The 20,089-nt window shown below is 35.1% G+C and overlaps 1 protein-coding gene across 3 annotated transcripts in view; it reads left to right on the forward strand.

The window, feature by feature from the left end:
* Nucleotides 1-20,089, forward strand: part of LOC124543923 (myosin-1-like) — a 135,121-nt gene that overhangs the window by 111,630 nt on the left and 3,402 nt on the right. For 2 of the 3 annotated variants that reach the window (XM_047122249.1, XM_047122251.1), the window contains 15 exons: nt 2,290-2,358; nt 2,594-2,671; nt 4,772-4,921; nt 8,636-9,028; nt 9,180-9,698; nt 11,127-11,233; nt 11,811-11,943; nt 12,108-12,212; nt 12,320-12,489; nt 12,853-13,063; nt 13,991-14,200; nt 14,689-14,925; nt 16,244-16,429; nt 16,974-17,501; nt 18,710-18,883. In XM_047122249.1, the coding sequence (XP_046978205.1) occupies nt 2,290-2,358; nt 2,594-2,671; nt 4,772-4,921; nt 8,636-9,028; nt 9,180-9,698; nt 11,127-11,233; nt 11,811-11,943; nt 12,108-12,212; nt 12,320-12,489; nt 12,853-13,063; nt 13,991-14,200; nt 14,689-14,925; nt 16,244-16,429; nt 16,974-17,501; nt 18,710-18,883 (3,270 nt within the window). The remainder of the gene's footprint in view (nt 1-2,289; nt 2,359-2,593; nt 2,672-4,771; nt 4,922-8,635; nt 9,029-9,179; nt 9,699-11,126; nt 11,234-11,810; nt 11,944-12,107; nt 12,213-12,319; nt 12,490-12,852; nt 13,064-13,990; nt 14,201-14,688; nt 14,926-16,243; nt 16,430-16,973; nt 17,502-18,709; nt 18,884-20,089) is intronic. The other variant, XM_047122250.1, reaches the window with a different exon arrangement.

A 20,089-nucleotide genomic window follows, 5' to 3' on the forward strand; every position in this document is an offset into this window, starting at 1 on the left:
TGTCCCGTGTATGCATATATATGCATTGAGTAAAAAAGTACTATTTTAATATTACAAACAGACCCTCCAATTTTATTATATGTATAGATTGTGCTTATTGGTCATTACGAAAATAGTTAGGCAGTGTTTCATCAACCACACAAATATAGCAAATGTGTCGAACCACTCAAAAAATTTGATTACACAATGTATGTTACTTAAAGAGTAAGAGAGTGCCTTACCTAAAGAGCTTAAATGGGTGACAAGAATAATACATATGACATCATCAGAGATCTAATATCAACGAAATTTTTAAAATGGGTCAATGACATTATGCCTTTGTTTTTATTTTTTCTTTAGAACTTATTATCTTTTATGTATAGGAACAAAAACCTCACGAATAATGTACTTACAGTACATTACAAAGTAATCGTGTCGTGTTCTAACTATGAATGTGCGGATTCCTTGATACTGATCAATATTTGATCAGCGAAAGCCAATTGAAAGGCACGGAGGGTCATCGCGATAGCATGAATAGACAGACAGGGTCTACCTCGCATTGTACATATGTACAGGAATATCTCGATTGATTAAAGGCTGTGCAACCGATTTAAACTATAAAATATCTTCACAGTTTCTTTATGGATGGGGCAGTAGTAGTAGGCAGCTAGTTTTATTTTGTCTCGACGCCTTTCGCCTATTCATTGTTGTACTACATGAACACCAAAGTAATAGGACAAATATCAAAGATTCTGTTCTATAACTTTTGGTGTCGCAAGCTTAAGGAAAGAAGTGTCTTTGAATTGTTTTTCTGCCTTATTACTCCGTAAATGGTGGTGCGTTCATAATATAAAAAACTAATAAATGACCTTTGAAAATTACGAGGAAAATAACGTAAGTTCAACATATATATAGTTTCATAAGTCTTGTGATAAGTGTTACTGCTTTACGTAATAGTAAAAAGTAAAATATAATTTAAAGTAAATACAGCAACAAATCTAAACATCAAAGTAACTTCGTCGACTGTTGGTACTAATCTATAAGAATGGTGACGAATACAATTGGTGTGGAATGGAGCATTCCGCGAGCAATCACCAAAATTGGAAAATCATCGCATCTAGTCATTTTTTATACTAACATCTGAGACATTAAGAGATCATGTTGAGAGAGCATAAGCATTTTTCACAAATATCGAAACAAACATTGAAGGAAAACGACTGGACTCAACTGAGTGAATAAAGCAGTCGCATAAAAAGTCAACCATAGTGTAACAAGGTACCATCAGCAGCCCATACTTGTCTACTGATGGACATAGTCCTCTCCAAATGCACGCCACTGTGTTCTTTAAAGATGTAGAGTCTAATTAATATTGACCAAACGCATCCTTAATTTTTGCTGATTGTAATGCTAGTTGGAAACAAAAAATATTAAATGAACATTTGAAAAAAAAACAACAAAAAATATACCCCAAAGACAGACACACTCGTGAAAGTGAAGACTACATTCATACTTTTGGACACTATCGGTATATAACCAGCAATATTTTCCCTACATATTTTCCAATTTGTTAAACATTTAAAATTTTCCGAGAAAGTTAACCAGCCTAGTGTTTGCGGTGAACACATTGCGGGTCCCGCTTATAAAATTACCATCTTCGGCCGAACTGCCTTTCACCTGTTTTGAGCTTATCACAATGGAGGTTACTTTTGTGGTTATCGTAGTCATCAGCTTTTTAATTACAAATACTGGACAGATATTCAGCGGTATTTCAAATTAAGAATACTCAGATGTGTGATTATGTTCCTACTAAAACCGGTAAATGATACTGTGAGAAATATTAAGCAGTCCTTACATAATTTATGCGTTTTCAGATCAGGGCCCTTAAATTCCATAAACTGTAATTAAACGCCACGGGATCGCTTACGAATGCTACCGTGATAAGCCCATACAACCCTGCATTAAGCCTTATTTCGTAAATAGTAACAACTACATTAATATCACGTTTGTAAAAGATACATACACAAGTTGGGTATATAACTGTTACAGTTTTATTATGTAAATTGACAATAATTATGCAATAATAATAAGATTATGGAATGCTTGTATAATTTTATGAAGTACATTTAGAAGTTAATAAAATTAATTACAAACCAGGAAACATGCAATGACAATCGTTTACTTAACAGGTTTTGTTAAATAGTTTATGTGTGTAGCAATTTATATTAATCTATGATTATCATAATACAATATACTATTAATATGTCCAGGTATTAAAGTACCTATTCAATTAATATTATTGTTTTGTTTCAGGCTAAAGAAAAGAGCAACCGTGAAGGTTTGAAAACAGATATACAACATCGAAAAGAAAGCTTTTATCGGGTGAGAATTATTTTAAAAATTATTACAATTATATTAATAATTATTACATGGTTCCAACTTGTATATGACTTTAAAAAGATAGGGGAAATAGAGTTGCGCCTTTATTTATTTATTCGTATGTGTCATCTTCACATATGTATGCGATATCCCCGAATGTGAAGTAAATAGGATTTCTTTTTAAAAGTATTACTTTATAGTTCTATGATAATAGTGACTAATAAAATATATTTTCAAGGAGGCCCCGTCGGACGAAGATTCCGCGGTGTCTTCCGCGCCCGCCTCCCTCTCTCCTCAACCGCTCAACGATATGTGGGTAAGTATCAACAATAACAACATCTACAACAATAACAGCCTGTCAATTTCCCACTGCTGGGCTAATTCTCCTCTTCTGCTTCTCTTACGCTGTCTCAATGCTTGTTGGTAGAATACACATGTGGCAGAATTTCGATGAAATTAAACACATGCAGGTTTCTTCACGATGTTTTTCTTCACCGCGAAGCACGAGACGAATTATAAACACAAATTAAGCACATGAATTTTCAGTGCAGCTTGCCTGTATTTGAAACCGCAATCATCGGTTAAGATACACGCGTTCTAACCACTGGGCCATCTCCATATAAGTGATATTATATCATTTTAACCTCTATTTTAATAACATTAGTTTTGTGTCATATGTATAATCCAAATTTTATCGAAATATTTTGTAAGTACTTATATTTCATTTTATCTATAGCCACTCATTGTTTATCTAATTTTATATACGATGATATATAAAATATATAAAAATATGGTGTAAATTAATAAATTTTTCATGTAAAATAAAAAGATAATTCAAAAGAACTATGTAAACATTATTATAAATTTAATTAATAAAAAAAGACTGAACCTTTATCATTATTATTTTATATAAATTCGAAGTGCATGAAATATTTCTAGATGGAATAAATTACTTAACATTTCTTTCTGCGCTAATAAATAAAGCCTGTAAGATTTGGCTCCGAACAATAAGGCTTTGTTACACAATTATAACTTAATTAATTTAATAACAATTGCAACAAGTAATACTTATCAATTCAGTTTCTGACTGTAAGTAATACAGATTTAAATTAAATTACTTTTGTGTGAAAATATATCAGTTTCTTCTTTTACTGAAATTCTTTGTTTCCATCATACCGATGGCCTTATTAGCTTGTAGTATTGGATCGACAAATCTCCAATAAGTAAGGATAGAATATTAAACTTATAGTATGAAATTTATTATCAAATAATTGTTAAGATTTTAAATTAATATATATATATTTTGATATTATTGTACGAAGCTAAATATTTACCTTAAGATGTAATGTTGACTAGAGGCGAGGAATTCGGAACCTCACGGCCTTGAAATATCACAAGAGCATCGCTCACACCGCTAATGTCATTATTGCGATATGAGCATGTCACCCACTAAACTATTGGCGCTTGTGTCTTGCGTCACTGCTCCATTGTTGTGTAGGGTGACAACGCTGTCACACAACACAACAATGGAATTATAAAAAAAATCACATAATTAAAAAAAATATTTTAGTAAACGTTTGTGTTTGTAGATCTAACTATCTTTAAAGCATGCGGCTTTAAAGATAGTTAGATCTACTGTTCTGATTTAAAATAATAATGTTTCGTTAGATGTTCTCAGTTCAGAAAGGTGAGCCATATATTCTCCCATCTACCCAAAGGGACGGTAACAGTAAATAGGAGTGAAACTAGTCGATCATTTTGTAACATATAATCGAAATTTAACATGTAATTGTTCTCTTATAATTATACAGTTACCATGATCAATTCGTGTAGGTAACCTTTTCTCACTTGCGTGGTAGATGACGCTTAATTAAAATTCCCTTTATTCGCTTTTACGACACTGATTGCTTAGGACATAGCTCTATTCTATTCAAAAAGATTCGCACAGCTTAATCATACACTACATAGCAAAGGTTGTTAATTATTTTTTGATTCTGCAACATATATTGTGAAGAGAGAATTTGTATTTATGAATTAAATAGAAGCATAAATCACACGAAATGGGGCCGAGATGGACCAGTGGTTAGAACGCGTTCATCTTAACCGATGATTGCGGGTTTAAACCCAGACAAGCACCACTGAATATTCATGTGCTTAATTGTCGTGTTCGGCGGTGAAGGAAAACACCGTGAGGAAAATTGTAAATGTCTATTTTCTTAAAAATTCAGCCACACCTGTATTCTACCAAACCGCATTGGAATATCACGTGATGGAATATATTCCAGACCTTATCAAAAAGGAGAGTAAGAATTAGATCAGCAGTGAGAAATTTTCTGTTGTTGTTGTTACAAATGAACCGTTTAGAAAGTGTCCAACCTTGAATGTCCCGTGCTAATCGACATCACGGTGCCCTCAGTCATGCGGGCAGTGCCGGAGCGCGGCGGAGCGGGCGGCTGCGTCGGCGCGCGAGTGCACGCGACTCGCGGACGCGCTGCGCGACGCTCGCGACCAACTCGAGCTCATGGAGTTCAGGCTGCTCGAGCTGGAAGACGCCAGCCCTGATAAGGTACGATCCAGATGTGCAGTGTTCCTTATCGTTATTAAAGTTTTGTGACATGTGCTTTGAAACAAAAGAAAATCAGTGTATATCGGTCTTCGTGATGAACTGTCTTGATTTTTCATTTTTAATTCGGAGATGATATTATTATTTATTTAGAAAAAAATTACTTATATTTATTTATTATCAAAAACGTAAGTGATTTATTAAATAAATAAATACAAGAGATTGTATATTGGTTTAATCTCGTAATACTTTTTCTTAAGGTAACTTTATTGTTGTCATTAGAGGCCATTGTTTAAATAAGTGATTTGTTCAATAAACCTCTTTGAAGGTTTTGACCGTTGAAGCGATAACTGCGTAATTAGGTAGTTACTTCTATGAACTTGGATATTTTAGCTGATCATTTGTTACTTAATCTAGTCTTAAGAATAACAATATACCCAGATTCGGTTCAGTCAAATTTTGTACTAAGATTGTTAAATTTAATTTCGTTCAGTCATAACTGACATATATTTCTTTGTTATTTATTGATATTATTTATAAATTGTTACTAATAAACAAAAACAAGCGGATCCTTGTCTCATTAGTAAGACACTATATAGGATAGCATATTTAAATGAATAGTTACATATATATGGACAAAAACGAGAGTCGTATAAAATTAAGTACTCTTACGCTGAGTGGCAACAAATGGCATTTTGCAGTCAAAGCTATTGGCAAATTATCATTTTCCAAAATTTCTTAAAATGGTCTATATAGTCTGGCCTATATTGTATCATATGATTTGTTCAATTTTCTTGTCACTCAGTACATACACTCAAACTCGTAGTGATTCAACATGTGCTTCTGATACTAAACAAACCAAATATACAAAGCGTTCGTCATCCTCGCTTCCTGCAAGACCTGCATATTTAATACATTACAGCTGTTGTGTACCTTATGGAGAAACTATTTCTACTAACTTACAGTGAATAGAATTAATATTGAAGTAATTTTATAATGGACTAATATTATAATACTCGTGATCCTGGTTATTGTATTATCATTACTAGATGTTAGCTTCTCTATTGAAATTAAATTGATTATTCTTGTAAACAATTTGTTCAAATCTTCAGTTCAGATTTGCTTCGAATAACAGTATATCAAGAGTCCTTGTGATGATTTATTCATGAATATATCATTATTCTTAGCCTCTGATCAGATAAAGTCTCATTGCTATGTGTACTTAAAACCTTGATAGTTAATAATTACACGTTATTTTATAACAAAAGGCAGGTGTTATTAGTGCTCTTTTTCTTTAATGAATAAATAAAATTAATGATTTTTCTATGTTCGTTCGCTGTGCGTTATAAAGCCAAAGTCATTCATGCGATTGTGATGAAACTTACGTAAATTGATCAACGAAAAATTCAAGCGCCATTTTTTTTTCTTAATATGTATTACTTCAATGAGCATTTCGTAAAGACCCTTACTCTAGGCGTCGCCTGGTCCGTTAGCGATTATTCAATAAAAAGCAAATCGCATTAACTGTTTTTTTTCTTGTGCCGAGAGGGCCAGTTTTGCCAATTTTATGAGCAAGCGATTGAAGTGTTATTATTTCTTACGTTGCGAAAAATATTTAGATGATATTGAAATTAATTTTGTATATATCATATATTCTGATAGATGAAAACCCGAAGTCTCGAACTCGACAATGTGCCTTATAGGTATATAGTATACATATGTATATATTTCTTCACAATGTTTTGTGGTATTAAATATTTATATTTACACTTTCATTATCAATAAACTGTTTATAATGCTTTATAGTAAAGAAGGTAACGGTTTAAATACATATATACAAATATTATTAGTGGTGTTCCTTTCTCTACATTTTTTGATAAATATTTTGCAAGTCGCAAGTATATATGTTGTCAGATATGTCAATAGAAAATTTCATGTTTTTTATTTGTTTACTTATAGAGCGGAGGTCACGTTTGAGAATCTTAGCATATTCAATAGAAATGAAAGGATATTTACCAAGGTCGCAGGAAGTTTATCTCGGTAACCATTATTGTAAGAGATTGTTTTCGAATCGTAATAAAAAATGCGATATTTTTCCCGCTAGTTTTAACTAAATAAACAAGAGATATTCTGGCGTTTGTATCATTTTGAATATAATTTTTTTGTAGCAAGCATCATCAACATGTTTGTCACACTTTTTTTTTTAAATTTCGAGAGATTCGAGTAGATTTAATTTATTAATATTATTAAAATTCTGTAGAATTGAAAACAATTAATGAGCAAGTTGTTTCAATTATTTAAGCTTCTTTATTTAAGATTGTTTATGTATTTTGTGTTGATCTTAGACAGCTCTTCTTTTAGAAGATTTCATAAACGTTTTAAAAACATTAGTAGTGTTTATTTTGAAAGATATATTGACATATGACTACCTCGAAGCCTTTACGACATTTCTTATACTCGTTATATTTCCAATATCCTGTTGTGTCGTATCTAATAAATATAAATAAGTACCTAGTAGTAGTAAGTTAATCTACGTCTGTTAGTTAATCTAGGTCAAATTTATACATTATTAATCATCGTAATAATTATAACTGAGTTTTTAATTATTTCGTTCATACAGGCAAAGAATAAAAAAAAATAATAAAAAATGCAGATAGTAAAGATTTTTTTACTTTAATGACTACTTTAAACGATTTCCTCGAGGCAGTTACAATCTGACGTCATAACGCATGAAGACTTACAGTTTTGGTCGCTAGTCGTTTCCTCTTTCCGTTTGAACGCAATTAAAGTCTATTTATGCACTGACTTGGTACCGTAATGCGTATCAAATGCTTCGCTAAATCTTAACTGCTTTATTACAAAATCGTACCCATACAATTGTACATCATTCAAGCATAAGAAAAAGATTTCATTCAATTTTTGGAAAGTAAAATAATTTTGTTGAATTTTAATCGATGCTGATATTTAAACAACGTAGAGTTGGAATATTATATACAATAGAATATTCTAAGAAAGCCTATTTAAAACCATATCGTTGTCGTGAAAGAAGATTACGCATTTCTATGGCTGTATTCTGTTACAAATACTCAGTGAAGTGTAATTGACTGTTCGTAATCGGATCGCAGTGATATAATACATTGTTCCTTATAAACTTTTATAGGTTTTTTTCGAACTCTCGATTCAAAATGAGACAAATATTGCACAGACGACATGTTCAAACAAACATTTTATACTATTGTCTTCTTATTATTTCGTCATGTCTGGTTAATTATATAGTTGCGTTAAGACCATTTCACGGTGTACGCCCGCGCGCAGTTGTTGATATTTTTCTATGAAGCGGCCTCTCGCCGTCTAAGGAGTTATGAGATCTATATCAAACGAGAAACGGCCGCGGTGTTTTGTAACATTTGTATTCATAATCAAATTATCTTAATGCTAATACCATTCATAACAATACCTTTTAAAGGCCTTAGATTATGTGGGTTTTATAACCACTGCCAAAAATAGTAAGGCCTGCGCGACTCGTGTGTACCGAAAACCATGATCACATCATTTATTACTTGAAACTTAAGATACAAAAACGTGGACACATTATAATCGTGCAGAAATATAAATGGGTCGTAGATTTTCAATCTGGGGATTTATTAAGGTCGTTAGGCTCCTACGTTGTTCATAGTTGTATTGCAGAACCCAGTCTAATTTTGTTTTTTCTTTCAGGGTGCTAGGGACAACCTAACAGACTCAGATTCGGGCTGCGTGTCCCCCGGCTCCCGGATAAAGGACTCCGCGTCCCCAGAGCTCAAACGAATGGACTCCGGCTACAAGTCCCCCCACACGCCCAGCAGTCCCTGCAATCCAAGAAGACATCTCACAACATCGCACGATGACTTCAAGGATGACTTCGCCAAAGCTCAAGTACTAGCCGACAGCTTAGATAGAAATTCGGAAACCAGTGACTCGTTGAAAAGTAATCCCGTCAAAGATCACTTAGAACAGATGATCTTAAACGCGGTTTCGGCGGAGGACAGGAGCTGCCTGGAGCAGGTTTTGATGATGCTCTACAATTTCCAAGCGTTGAGCAGTTCTGTTAGTGAAGATGAATGCTATCAGGTATGAAATATTAAACAATTTTACTTTTAAATTATTCAATAATAAGGAACTATTAAATAAAGAAAAGAATAACGTGTCATTAGTGTCAAAGTCAATCATTAATCAACAGAACAATAATGTAAAACTATAATAAACAAATTCAAATTTCCAGACAAAACCGAGAAGAATATGTGATCTGAGATTAAAATCCGAAATCGACATTCCATCGCACAAAACCCACAAAGCGATCGCAACTGTCACACCGTACCAGCAAAAGGGCTACAAATCCGAATCCTTGGAAAGTCTATGCGAAGAACGAAAACCGACCAACATCTTACAGGAAAGCGGTATCTTCGAGGGCGTGGAAACTGAATCGATCGGTACTCAGACGGAAATAAACGACAGTTTTGAATGTAGCGGCGAATTGAACACTGAAATACAACGACTGAATAGTATAAGGGAAAAATTAGAGAAGCAAGGTGTTAGGAATAGGACGCTTAATACTAAAGAGGACGGTGATAGTCTAGAATGCAAGTGCGTTAAGTTGGGGAAGAAACACAAACAGTATTACGAGAGGAGGCTTAAGTTTCTGGAGGGAAAGATATCGATATACGAAGCGGCCCAGGACGTGAAGCAAGCCAAGCTAGCGCAGAGGTTGCAGAAGGAATTTCTTCTGGAGAATCGAATACAAGTAAGTGCACAATTATATTACGACAAAAATCTCCTTTAAAAACTTTTGTCCCTTCATTAATTATCTACATATTCTCGTTATATTTTTCAAATACTAACAACATTGATCTTGATTTATTGGCTGAACTAAGTTAGTAGTGGGATTTTACTTGTAAAAATATGTATTAAATTTGCGAAATCGAAATCTAGATATTGTCAGTGTGATTAGTTATACCATATTATGAGCTATTATTTTTACGTCTTTATACGTGATGGGCGTTGCATCATACTTATTAACATTCTATGGTGATGCTAGTACATTCTCTATTAATTAGCGATTTAGTTACTTGTCGGAATGCAGAGCTAAGTCATAGAAAAATGTTTTAATATAAGGTGATGGAAAAACTGATTGAATTTTTGGAACGCAATTGACAATGTCCATAAATCACCAGATATTGTAACAGTGGATAATGTTTGATAGGCAATACTAAAACATTGAAAGTAAAAATCAAAGCTTATAAGGAATAAATATACAATAGAACTATTAAGGACATAAAAGAATAATTTTCTACCTAGTATCCAGTACCTAGTAACCAGAGTAGGTTTATTCCAATTTTATTACTAACTGTGACATTAGTAGCAGTTTTAATGCATATAATAGTGTTGAAGTATTCGTAATGGTTTTTGAAAATGACGTAATGGTTTGTAACAATGCATAAAGATACTAAGCTACATTATTTATCATATGACAATAATATATTCACAATATTACAACTACCGGCATATACGTATAATAAAATATAAGTCCTTTGCATCTTTGCTAAACATTATACAGTCATTCCAATTGAATTGTTGTTAGGTTGTAAATTATTCATACAAGTAAATATCAATAATGTTTTTAACGGTCTTGTTTGAAACCTATGTCATACTTTTCAAGTTGATTGTAAAGTAGTAAAGTAACAGCCTGTACATTTCCCACTGCTGATATAAGGCGTCCTCTTCTATTAAGGAGAGGGTTTGGAACATATTCCACCACGCTGTTCCAATGCGAATTGGTGGATAGCACATGTGGCAGAATTTCGATGAAATTAGACACATGCAGGTTTCCTTACGATGTTTTCCTTCACCGCCGAGCAAGAGATGAATTATAAACACAAATTAAGCACATACATATAGTGGTGCTTGTCTGGGTTTAAACCCGCAATCATCGGTTAAGATGCACGCGTTCAAACCACTGGGCCATATCAGCTCTAGTTGATTGTAATACAATATATTCTAGGTCAGTAATATATAACTTAATTTTAAAATTTTATGTGAAAATGTCAATAAAATCCTATTAAAAAGATTGTCCAAGGTCATAAGACCAAGAAACATTGATTATGGAATGAACATGAATATTAATGAACACAAACACTAATACAAAGGTTTTAACATATAAATAACTCGACAGGAACTTGAATCGCAGCTAACAGACCTTCAAGATAAATATGAGAGGCTAGAGGAGGATTGTTGCGAGTTGGAGGAGATTGAAAATGATACACGCTTACACTGGCAGCAGTAAGTTTTAGTCGTATTCGATAATTATATTGGTACTATTTAGTTACTAGCCGTGCCCGCAACCTTGTACGCGTTTGAATTTAATAAAAAAAATTATATAGTATCATAAGTTACTCCTTATTATATCAGTCATGTGCCAGTGAGAGTCCCGTCAAAATCGGTCCATCCGTTCCAGAGATTAGCCGGAACAAACAGACAGACAGAGAGACAAGCAAAAATTGTAAAAAAATGTTATTTTGGTATATGTACCGTGTATAGATACATATGCATTGACTAAAAAAAGGCTATTTTAATATTACAAACAGACACTCCAATTTTATTATATGTACCATATAAGGAAGATTGATTACCTATAACTTGAAGTCGTGACTTCGATCGCGTTTTGGGCGATGGTTATGTGTTAGGCAAAATAGTAGCCCATGAGTGGAGCAAATTGAACCTTTTTTGGTTCAAGTTTGCTTCACGCCAAATCTTATTTGGCGTGAAGCTAATTGTGAAGTTATTAATAATCATACTAGCACTTAGAAAAGGCGATATCGATCGAAATTTCTAACGCTTTTTATAATCTCTATTTCAGGCTTGAAATGGACTACGAGCTCTGTTCAGCGCAGTTGAGAGACATGACTGAACAGAGGGAGTGTTCGAGGGCGCAGGCCGAGAGGCTAATGGGAGAACTCGCTAAGAGAGAGTGCACTTTGAAAGCAAGAGAGGTGAGGAAATAAATAACCTATAAATAAATCACAGCTTAAGGTAATGGAAAATCTAAACAGAAAAATGTTTGATGAAAATGCTTTGAATGAAACAGAGTAAATAAATAAAAATACGTTTAAGGACTATGAACATAATTAAAGTAATGTAATATGTATTTTTTTAGAATGAATTGCTGACGAGGTTGAACGGCTTAGAAAGGGCAGTCCCAGCCCTGATCGCCTGGAATGTCTTACAAGTAGTCGGAGCGAATATCACGAAAGGAAATCAGGTAATATTTTCAGTTAGATTAATATTATTTAATGCAAAACATTATACAATTACTGATATGAATCAAGTAAGCGAATAAATATTTTAAATAATTTTGTGTCATTTTAGCGAGCTCTGATGAACCGAATGGGTAACTTCGGAAATGCAACGACATCAGCTTTGAAAGAAATGAAAGGTATGGATGGTAATGAATCGAGTTGTGGAGCAATGGTCGTCTGGAATGAAATAAACACCGGTAACTCGACAAATGTGAAGAAATTACAGCAGCAGATCTCGAGGTAAGCTTTAAAACTGATAAATACAATGATATTCTGATAAACAGATATACCCATACTAAACAACAGAAAAAAGTGTGCCGCGCCGGGGACCGTTTATTTTATATTTCGTTACAAGTAAAAAGGATAGCTTGATAAAAACAATAAGTAAAAGTGATAACTAGATGTTTTAATTACGCAAAACGTATTACTACATAATTATGATGAAAACGACTAAAGGCAAACGTCCCAAATAGGACGTTTTCTAGTCTTCACTTTTTGCGCGTTAATGACATATCTGTTTACTAGAACATCATTGGATAAATATAATACTAATAAAAGTACACGTTTTAAAATAATAGCTACTATATGTTGTATGTTTTTTAGATTAATTTACGAGAAGAAAGAGATAGAGAAACAAACATCACAAATAAAGAAGATTCTAGAAACTAGAGTACAAGAGCTCGAAGAAGAGTTAGAAACTACCAGGCGACAAGTATCTACAGCGGTTTGGGGAGCTGAAATCCAGAAAGACAAAATAGAAGAGAAGATAGATGAATTGGAAGACAAAATTAAGAAGGAGAAAGAAGAGGAACAGGTAGACTTTCTTCTACATTATTGTAAAAAAAATAATTAATAAAATAGCATATTAAATAGATGCATCATAGCATATCAAACAGACTTGATCAATTAAAATATCATTATCATTACATAGTATGAAACAAAGTAGCTAACTGCTGTCTGTCCCTATGTAGGCTTAGATCTTTAAAATTACTCGAACAGATTTTGATGCGGTTTTTGTATATAATACATGGACAATACAATAAAGAAACACTGATAATTTTAGAAGTTTTAATGAGATGTCGTAAATAAATAAATTCTGTAGTATATTTAGTATCAGTATTGCACCATATATAAGCCGGGTCGCTAGTTGTGTATAAAGCGTACTGAAGAAAATTTTTATGATGATTATTTGAAAACAGTGGCTTGTGTTATAATGAAAATACTATGAACAGTAGAAACGAAAACAAACAGAGCGTAGAATAAACATGTTATTATCTCGAGTAATCATTGGCCGTGACAGATTTCTATAATAAATTATCTATTTGGTATACTGATGATGCTCCGGAATTGTTTTCATGACATATTGATCTGATTTCTTAAAAAACTATAAAGAAATGAGATTATTTTTATTTAATTTGCTAATTGATTTTCTGTTATAATTGATACAAGAAGTATTTTATCAACAATATTTTTTATAAGAATATTTATTTGAACCCATATAAGAGATTGGTCTATATAATAATGAGCTTGCAATGTATGTTACACAATGTTTCTATGTATTTATATTTATTTTTTCTAAAATATTCATATAAAATATCAAAATCAGACAATACAAATATACTGTAATGAAAAATGTATCCAAATGAAGTTGCTAACTTTCTAGGAACTACTAAAATATTTATAATATACATATTATAATTAATTTTAATTTTTATTGATAACAATGAATATTTGTTTCTAGCTCCCAATAGACCCACTAACGAGCAGTAAAATACGTGCCCTACTCACAACCGAACAGGAACTAAAGAACAGGATAGCAGAGTTGGAGAGAAGGGAAACAGCGTATCTGGAAATGTTGACTCAAGCTGATGACATGTGGGCGGAGATGGAAGGAGGATACAAGAAGAAGATCGAAGAAGCTCAAGCCACAGAGATGCAGTTAAATGGAAAGGTAAGAACTTATACAGGCATGTTATAATCTGTATACATATTTATTCAGCAAAAAAGAAAAAGAAATTTACTTAAATGCAGATATAATTAATAAAATAAAACATAAGATTTTACTATTAAAAATATCATAAGGATATTATAAATAAGATTTTAATTGAGTCCAGATGACCCAGTGGTTAGAACGCGTGCATCTTAACCGATGATTGCGGGTTCAAACCCAATCAAGCACCGCTGATTCATGTGCTTAATTTGTCTTTATAATTGATACCGTGCTCAGCGGTGAAGGAAAACATCGTGACGAAACCTGCATGTGACAAATTTAATAGAAATTCTGCCACATGTGTATTCCACCAACCCGCATTCGAACAGCGTGATGGAATATGTTCCAAACCTTCTCCTCAAAGGAAGAGGAGGCCTTTAGCCTGGCAGTGGGAATTTACCGGCTGTTGTTGATTTTAATTATCTTTTATATAATTTTACATTCAACAGGTTAAAAAACTGGAAACAGAAAGAGACCAATACAAGAATTGCTTCGAACCTCTAAAGAAGAAGCTGCGAGAAGTTGAAGAATCAGAATCTGGTATGAGAATAGCCCTGGAGAAGGCAGAGAGAGATGCAAAAACTCTCAAAGCACAGAATAGCAACTTGACTGCGATGTTCGGAAAGGCGGACTCTGATGCAAAGAAAGCTGAATCAACTGTTAAAGCTTTAGAGAGTAAATTCAAGGTAAATTCAAATACGGCACCACTAATTAATTTAATTGAAAATAGGCTATTTGGCTGGGATTTAAAATCCAGTAAAAGTTGTTTTTTAATTTCTAGTACATGTTTCTCTAAAAACATTATATTAAAAATTCCATATTTAATGGGGCGCGAAAACGTTGCTTGGACAATATGGCGCTGCAACGGGGTCGGTGACGTCACATGCCTGTAATTTAATCTGTTACACATAGTAGGCAATCAAGGTTACCAAGCAAGTCACTTAATCATAATCCCGGCCAATCAGGAGCGTTTTGTGTCACGTGACAATCGTTTAAAAATATGTCTTTTTAATTATGGATTTTTAACCCCCGACGCAAAAAGAGGGGTGTTATAAGTTTGACGTGTCTGTCTGTCTGTCTGTCTGTCTGTCTGTGTGTCTGTCTGTCTGTCTGTCTGTCTGTGTGTCTGTCTGTGTGTCTGTCTGTCTGTGGCATCATAGCTCCCGAACGACTGAACCGATTTCAATTTAGTTTTTTTGTATTATAGGTGTTTTAAATCGGTTTAGCCGTTTCAAAGTTATGGGGGATTAAAGTGGGGAAGAAAAACCGAATGTCTGCAAATATGCTCAAGTGGGGTATCAAATGAAAGGTTATGACTTGTACATCACAAAAAACATTAGTAATTAAATAAAATTATTAGGAAAAAATAATAATTAAGAAACAAAAAGTATTAATTAGTAACTTAAATAAAAAAGAACAAGATTGACCTTAAAATGTAATCTTAACTTATATGTTTTAAATCGAAAAGAACCCACGTATTTACAACTTAACCAGAGATATTATAAGGATGTTTACCTTTAAAAAGTATGAAATAAAAAATTAAATTAAAAATTTCAGAAAACCCCGCCACAAAAAACATAAGCTACCTTTAAAAAGTAAAAAATAATAAAAGAAAATTAATCCTAAAGTACCTATATGTATAAGTATGTATTAATATTAAAAAAAAAAACTTCGCGTTGGGGGACCGCTCCTAATTAATTAGTGTCACATGATAACCTATCTCATCTTTTATCTAACACTTATTATTATTTTGTACAATAGCGCTCGGTCCCCCAACGCGAATTTTTTTTTTAATTCTAAATGGAGTATTATTTTCAACTTATGTTAATAAATAATCATTATGAAACTCGTTATATATACTGATTACAATAACTGACACTTTATTTTTCGCGTTATCAAATAGCCTACTGTGATGTCAAATGTTTGAATCGAATATAATGTATGTATATCCAAATATGATCATAACAAAATGGTGTTATATTTATTTCGTGTGTTCAATTTCAGCGTGAAATCGATCAACTGCGAAGAATGAACAAGCAGTTAGACGAAGATCTGAAGAGTCATAGAGAACTGTCGAAGAAAACTGAAATGGGTTTCATGGGTGACCTCGAATGCATCAGAAAGGAACTGTGCCGAGCCTGCAAAAACAACCAAGAGTTGGAAGTAACTAACAGTGAACTTAAGGAGGAGGTAAGTCGTTCTCTCATATCCGCTGCTTAATACTAATTAATATCAATTAAGAAAACTTATCTGGGGTAAGGTAATTAAACAATTATATGGTAAAGTTGGGGTTACAATTTCATAAGCTGCTTGTAATCTAAAATTACAATATGACATTTTTTAATTCGTTTACTTTGTTTGTGAAGTAATTGATATGTGCCTTGGATATATTTTCAACTGTAATTGTATTAGATGTAGTAATTGTTTTTAATGGGTGTAGAGCTTTTGTAGTTTGATGGTTTTAACTTAGTAGATTGTTGTACTGTTGTTGCGGGATAAAATGCTTATTTAATAAATCACCTTTACTCGATAAGAATATTGAGGAGAAAACTTCAGCTATATAGTAATTTTAGACCTTATTACCGCTTATAATCGACGACAGCATGTTTGTCGAATGTAAATATTCCGTTCGCTCGGTTCACGAAGACAGTGCATGTTTGAACACCTGTGGATAGTGCCCTGTATATATTGCATGGAAACCAGGAAACTCCTATTAAGAAGACGTGTTTTCTAGGTGGAATCTCTGGAAAAGCAGTTAGCGTTAACGCAAAAAGCCCTTAACCAGTGTAAGAGGAAATGTGACGATAAGTTGAAAACGATGAGTCACGAACTGTCGATAAAGACCGAGGAATTAGAGGAGCTACGAAGTGAGACACTGAGGCAATCTTTCCACGCATCGCGTATCGATTTAAAACCGGATAGAACCGAATACGTCGATGAAGGATACTCGATATATACGGCCGTACCAAAGAAGACTGATTACGGAAGAATGCACCATAGTATGAGTTACATAACGTCGGAATCGCGTTGTTCCTGTCCATCGATGAGGAGTCAACTAGTCAGCCAACTGATCGAGGATCTGTTTGACCGAATCCATAATACGGTCGACGAGGACCTGACGAGGCTCTGTAAAGAGATCGCTCCAGTTAACGGCAAAGTGACAGCTGAAGCAAAATCTAAAATTACGAATTACCTCTTAATGGCTATATCTAAAGAGCTCATTAGGTCGATAGGAGATGCCGACGCAAAGACCGACAGTGAGGTGAGTAGACATTACTATTATATAAATTGTGACTAAATTTTTAATTTTAACTGCGTTAGATAATGTGTCTAACTTTGACTAATTTTGTTTAATAATCTTAATGTTGGTTTTGGATAAACTGGTGATAACTTTTAGGAATAGGGATTGGTATTCTACAATATATTTAACTTAAATAAAATACCTGTCGCATGTTACAAAAAAAAAATTAAAAAGAATTTTCTTTAACGATTATTAGCACAGACTTTGATCATTGGCACAAACATTCACAAAAGTGTTTTAAAAATCATTTACGATAACATCAACGATAAAATCGTATAGCCGATGAAAGCGGTACTGCAGTCGTGATCAAATCAATTGTTTTTAACCGCATCTTTTATGGTAGTAAAATTATTAAGAGTATAGCGATCGCAACGGCTTCGCTCATCGGTTTGAAATATTGTCGCTCAACTCGTAACAAAAGTAATAAAGTATAGCACCGACTCGGACCAGTATCTACATAGTCGTAACTTCAAAACGGGAAGTACGTATAGTACGACACAACTTAGATGTCGCATCGGCAAAATTCGTAAAACCGATCACATCCGAATTGAGTACGCTATCCCTAATTATCAATATTTATTTCTCATCCGAATATGATCTTTGCACAAACGTAATAACTTGTAATATCATATGACCTAATATATTCGTCAATTTGTCACGTGGATTTATAAATACATTTGTTTTCTCTGCCGCGTAAATCTGTAGCGACGAATAGCGTCGAATGGCGCGATAGGGAGCTATTTCTATTGGTTGTGTAAATCGGCCGTAATCGGTTTTTTTTTTATGGTATAGGTTGGCGGACGAGCATATGGGCCACCTGATGGAAAGTGGTCACCATCACCCATAGATAATGACACTGTAAAATATATTACCTTACATCGTCAATGGGCCACCAACCTTGGGAACTAAGATGTTATGTCCCTTGTGCCTGTAGTTACACTGGCTCACTCACCCTTCAAACCGTAACACAACAATATTGAGTACTGTTATTTGGCGGTAGAATAACTGATGAGTGGGTGGTACCTACCCAGACGGGCTTGCACAAAGCCCTACCACCAAGTAAATTATTTTCATTCCATTGCATTTTCCGATGCTACATCTAATTTGTGTCGTACTATACGCATCCCAACGGTGTTTCTGAAACGAGGCCTCGCCTGCCCCGCCCGCAGGAGTGGCAGCGCGCCGCGGCGCAGGCGTTCCCGGCGGGCGGCTGGGCGCGCGGCGGGAACGCGGGCGTGCTGCGCGGCGCCGCGCGCCTCGCCAGCGTGAGTTGCGCATGCGCCGCCGCGCGCCTGTGCGCCGCCGCGCCCGCGCTCGCCGACACCGTCAACGCGTGCCAGCAGGTGCGCACATCATACGATCATTGCTGTAATCTTACCAACCTGAGTTGATCTGTTATCGAGCCGATTTAGTATACGTTCGATTAGTGGATTCAAATAAAAAGCTACATATTGGTGGTATACTACATACACTCATAAAACATTGTATACAGGTAAACCTCGGTCTCTAAAATCCTTAAACAAAAATTCAACAGATTTATTTAGCAATCGAATAGCACAAACTTCTAAACCAAAACTTTGACTAAATATTTCTAGGTGGTAGTGCCACACTGCATACCTCTCGGTTGCAGTCGAATGGGCCGGCACGCCCGGGGAAGTACCACTCTCTCACTTAAAATCGGCGTGAAGTGGTAGCTATGCTACCGCGTTTCGTCCGGTAAGTGAGAGTTCCGGAGGCCCGATCCCTCTCCCCCCAAAACATGGTTGTGCAGAATTTGGTGACATTACCCCAGGAGGGTACCATCAGCGACTGCGATGGAGAATCCCTCTCTGGGCATCCATGCTCAGGACGTACACCGCCTGAGCAGGGATGCCCAGGCTGCCCTCCGAATTCTGGGGGGGGCAATTTTGCGCTCGCCACTGTTCGGGGCAAGCGGAGCAGGCATCATAAGGCAACCCCTACCACACTCGCTGTGGACTTCTGCAACATAAGGGGACTCAACTCCAACTTGAATGCCGTTCACGTTCACCTTGAGACGGCGAAGCCGGCCTTGCTCTTTCTTACCGAGACCCAGATATCTTCTCCTGCCGATACGTCTTTTCTCTCTTACCCCGGGTACAAATTGGAGCATACTTTTGTGCCACGAGCTGGGGTGTGCGTTTACGTCAGAGATGATATCTGCTCTCGACGCCTCGGCAGCCTTGAAGGGCAGGACCTATCAATTATCTGGCTGCGCGTAGACTGCGACGACCATCCGCGAATCTACGCGTGCCTTTATAGGTCCCATAGCGGTAATGCCGAAACCGACCGACTGGTTGAGCACGTCCAATTGGCTACAGATTCCGTGCTGCAGCAGACTCCATCCGCAGAGATCATTATTCTGGGCGATTTCAATGCTCATCATACAGAGTGGCTTGGATCACGCACCACTGATCATGCGGGTAGATCTGTTCTCGACTTCGCTTTGGCTTATGATTTGACACAACTGGTCACCTCGCCAACGCGAATACCGGACGTGGAGGATCATACACCTTCCCTGTTGGACCTTC

Source organism: Vanessa cardui, chromosome 3, assembly GCF_905220365.1.
Source record: "Vanessa cardui chromosome 3, ilVanCard2.1, whole genome shotgun sequence".
In the NCBI taxonomy this organism is placed as follows: Eukaryota; Metazoa; Arthropoda; class Insecta; order Lepidoptera; family Nymphalidae; genus Vanessa; species Vanessa cardui.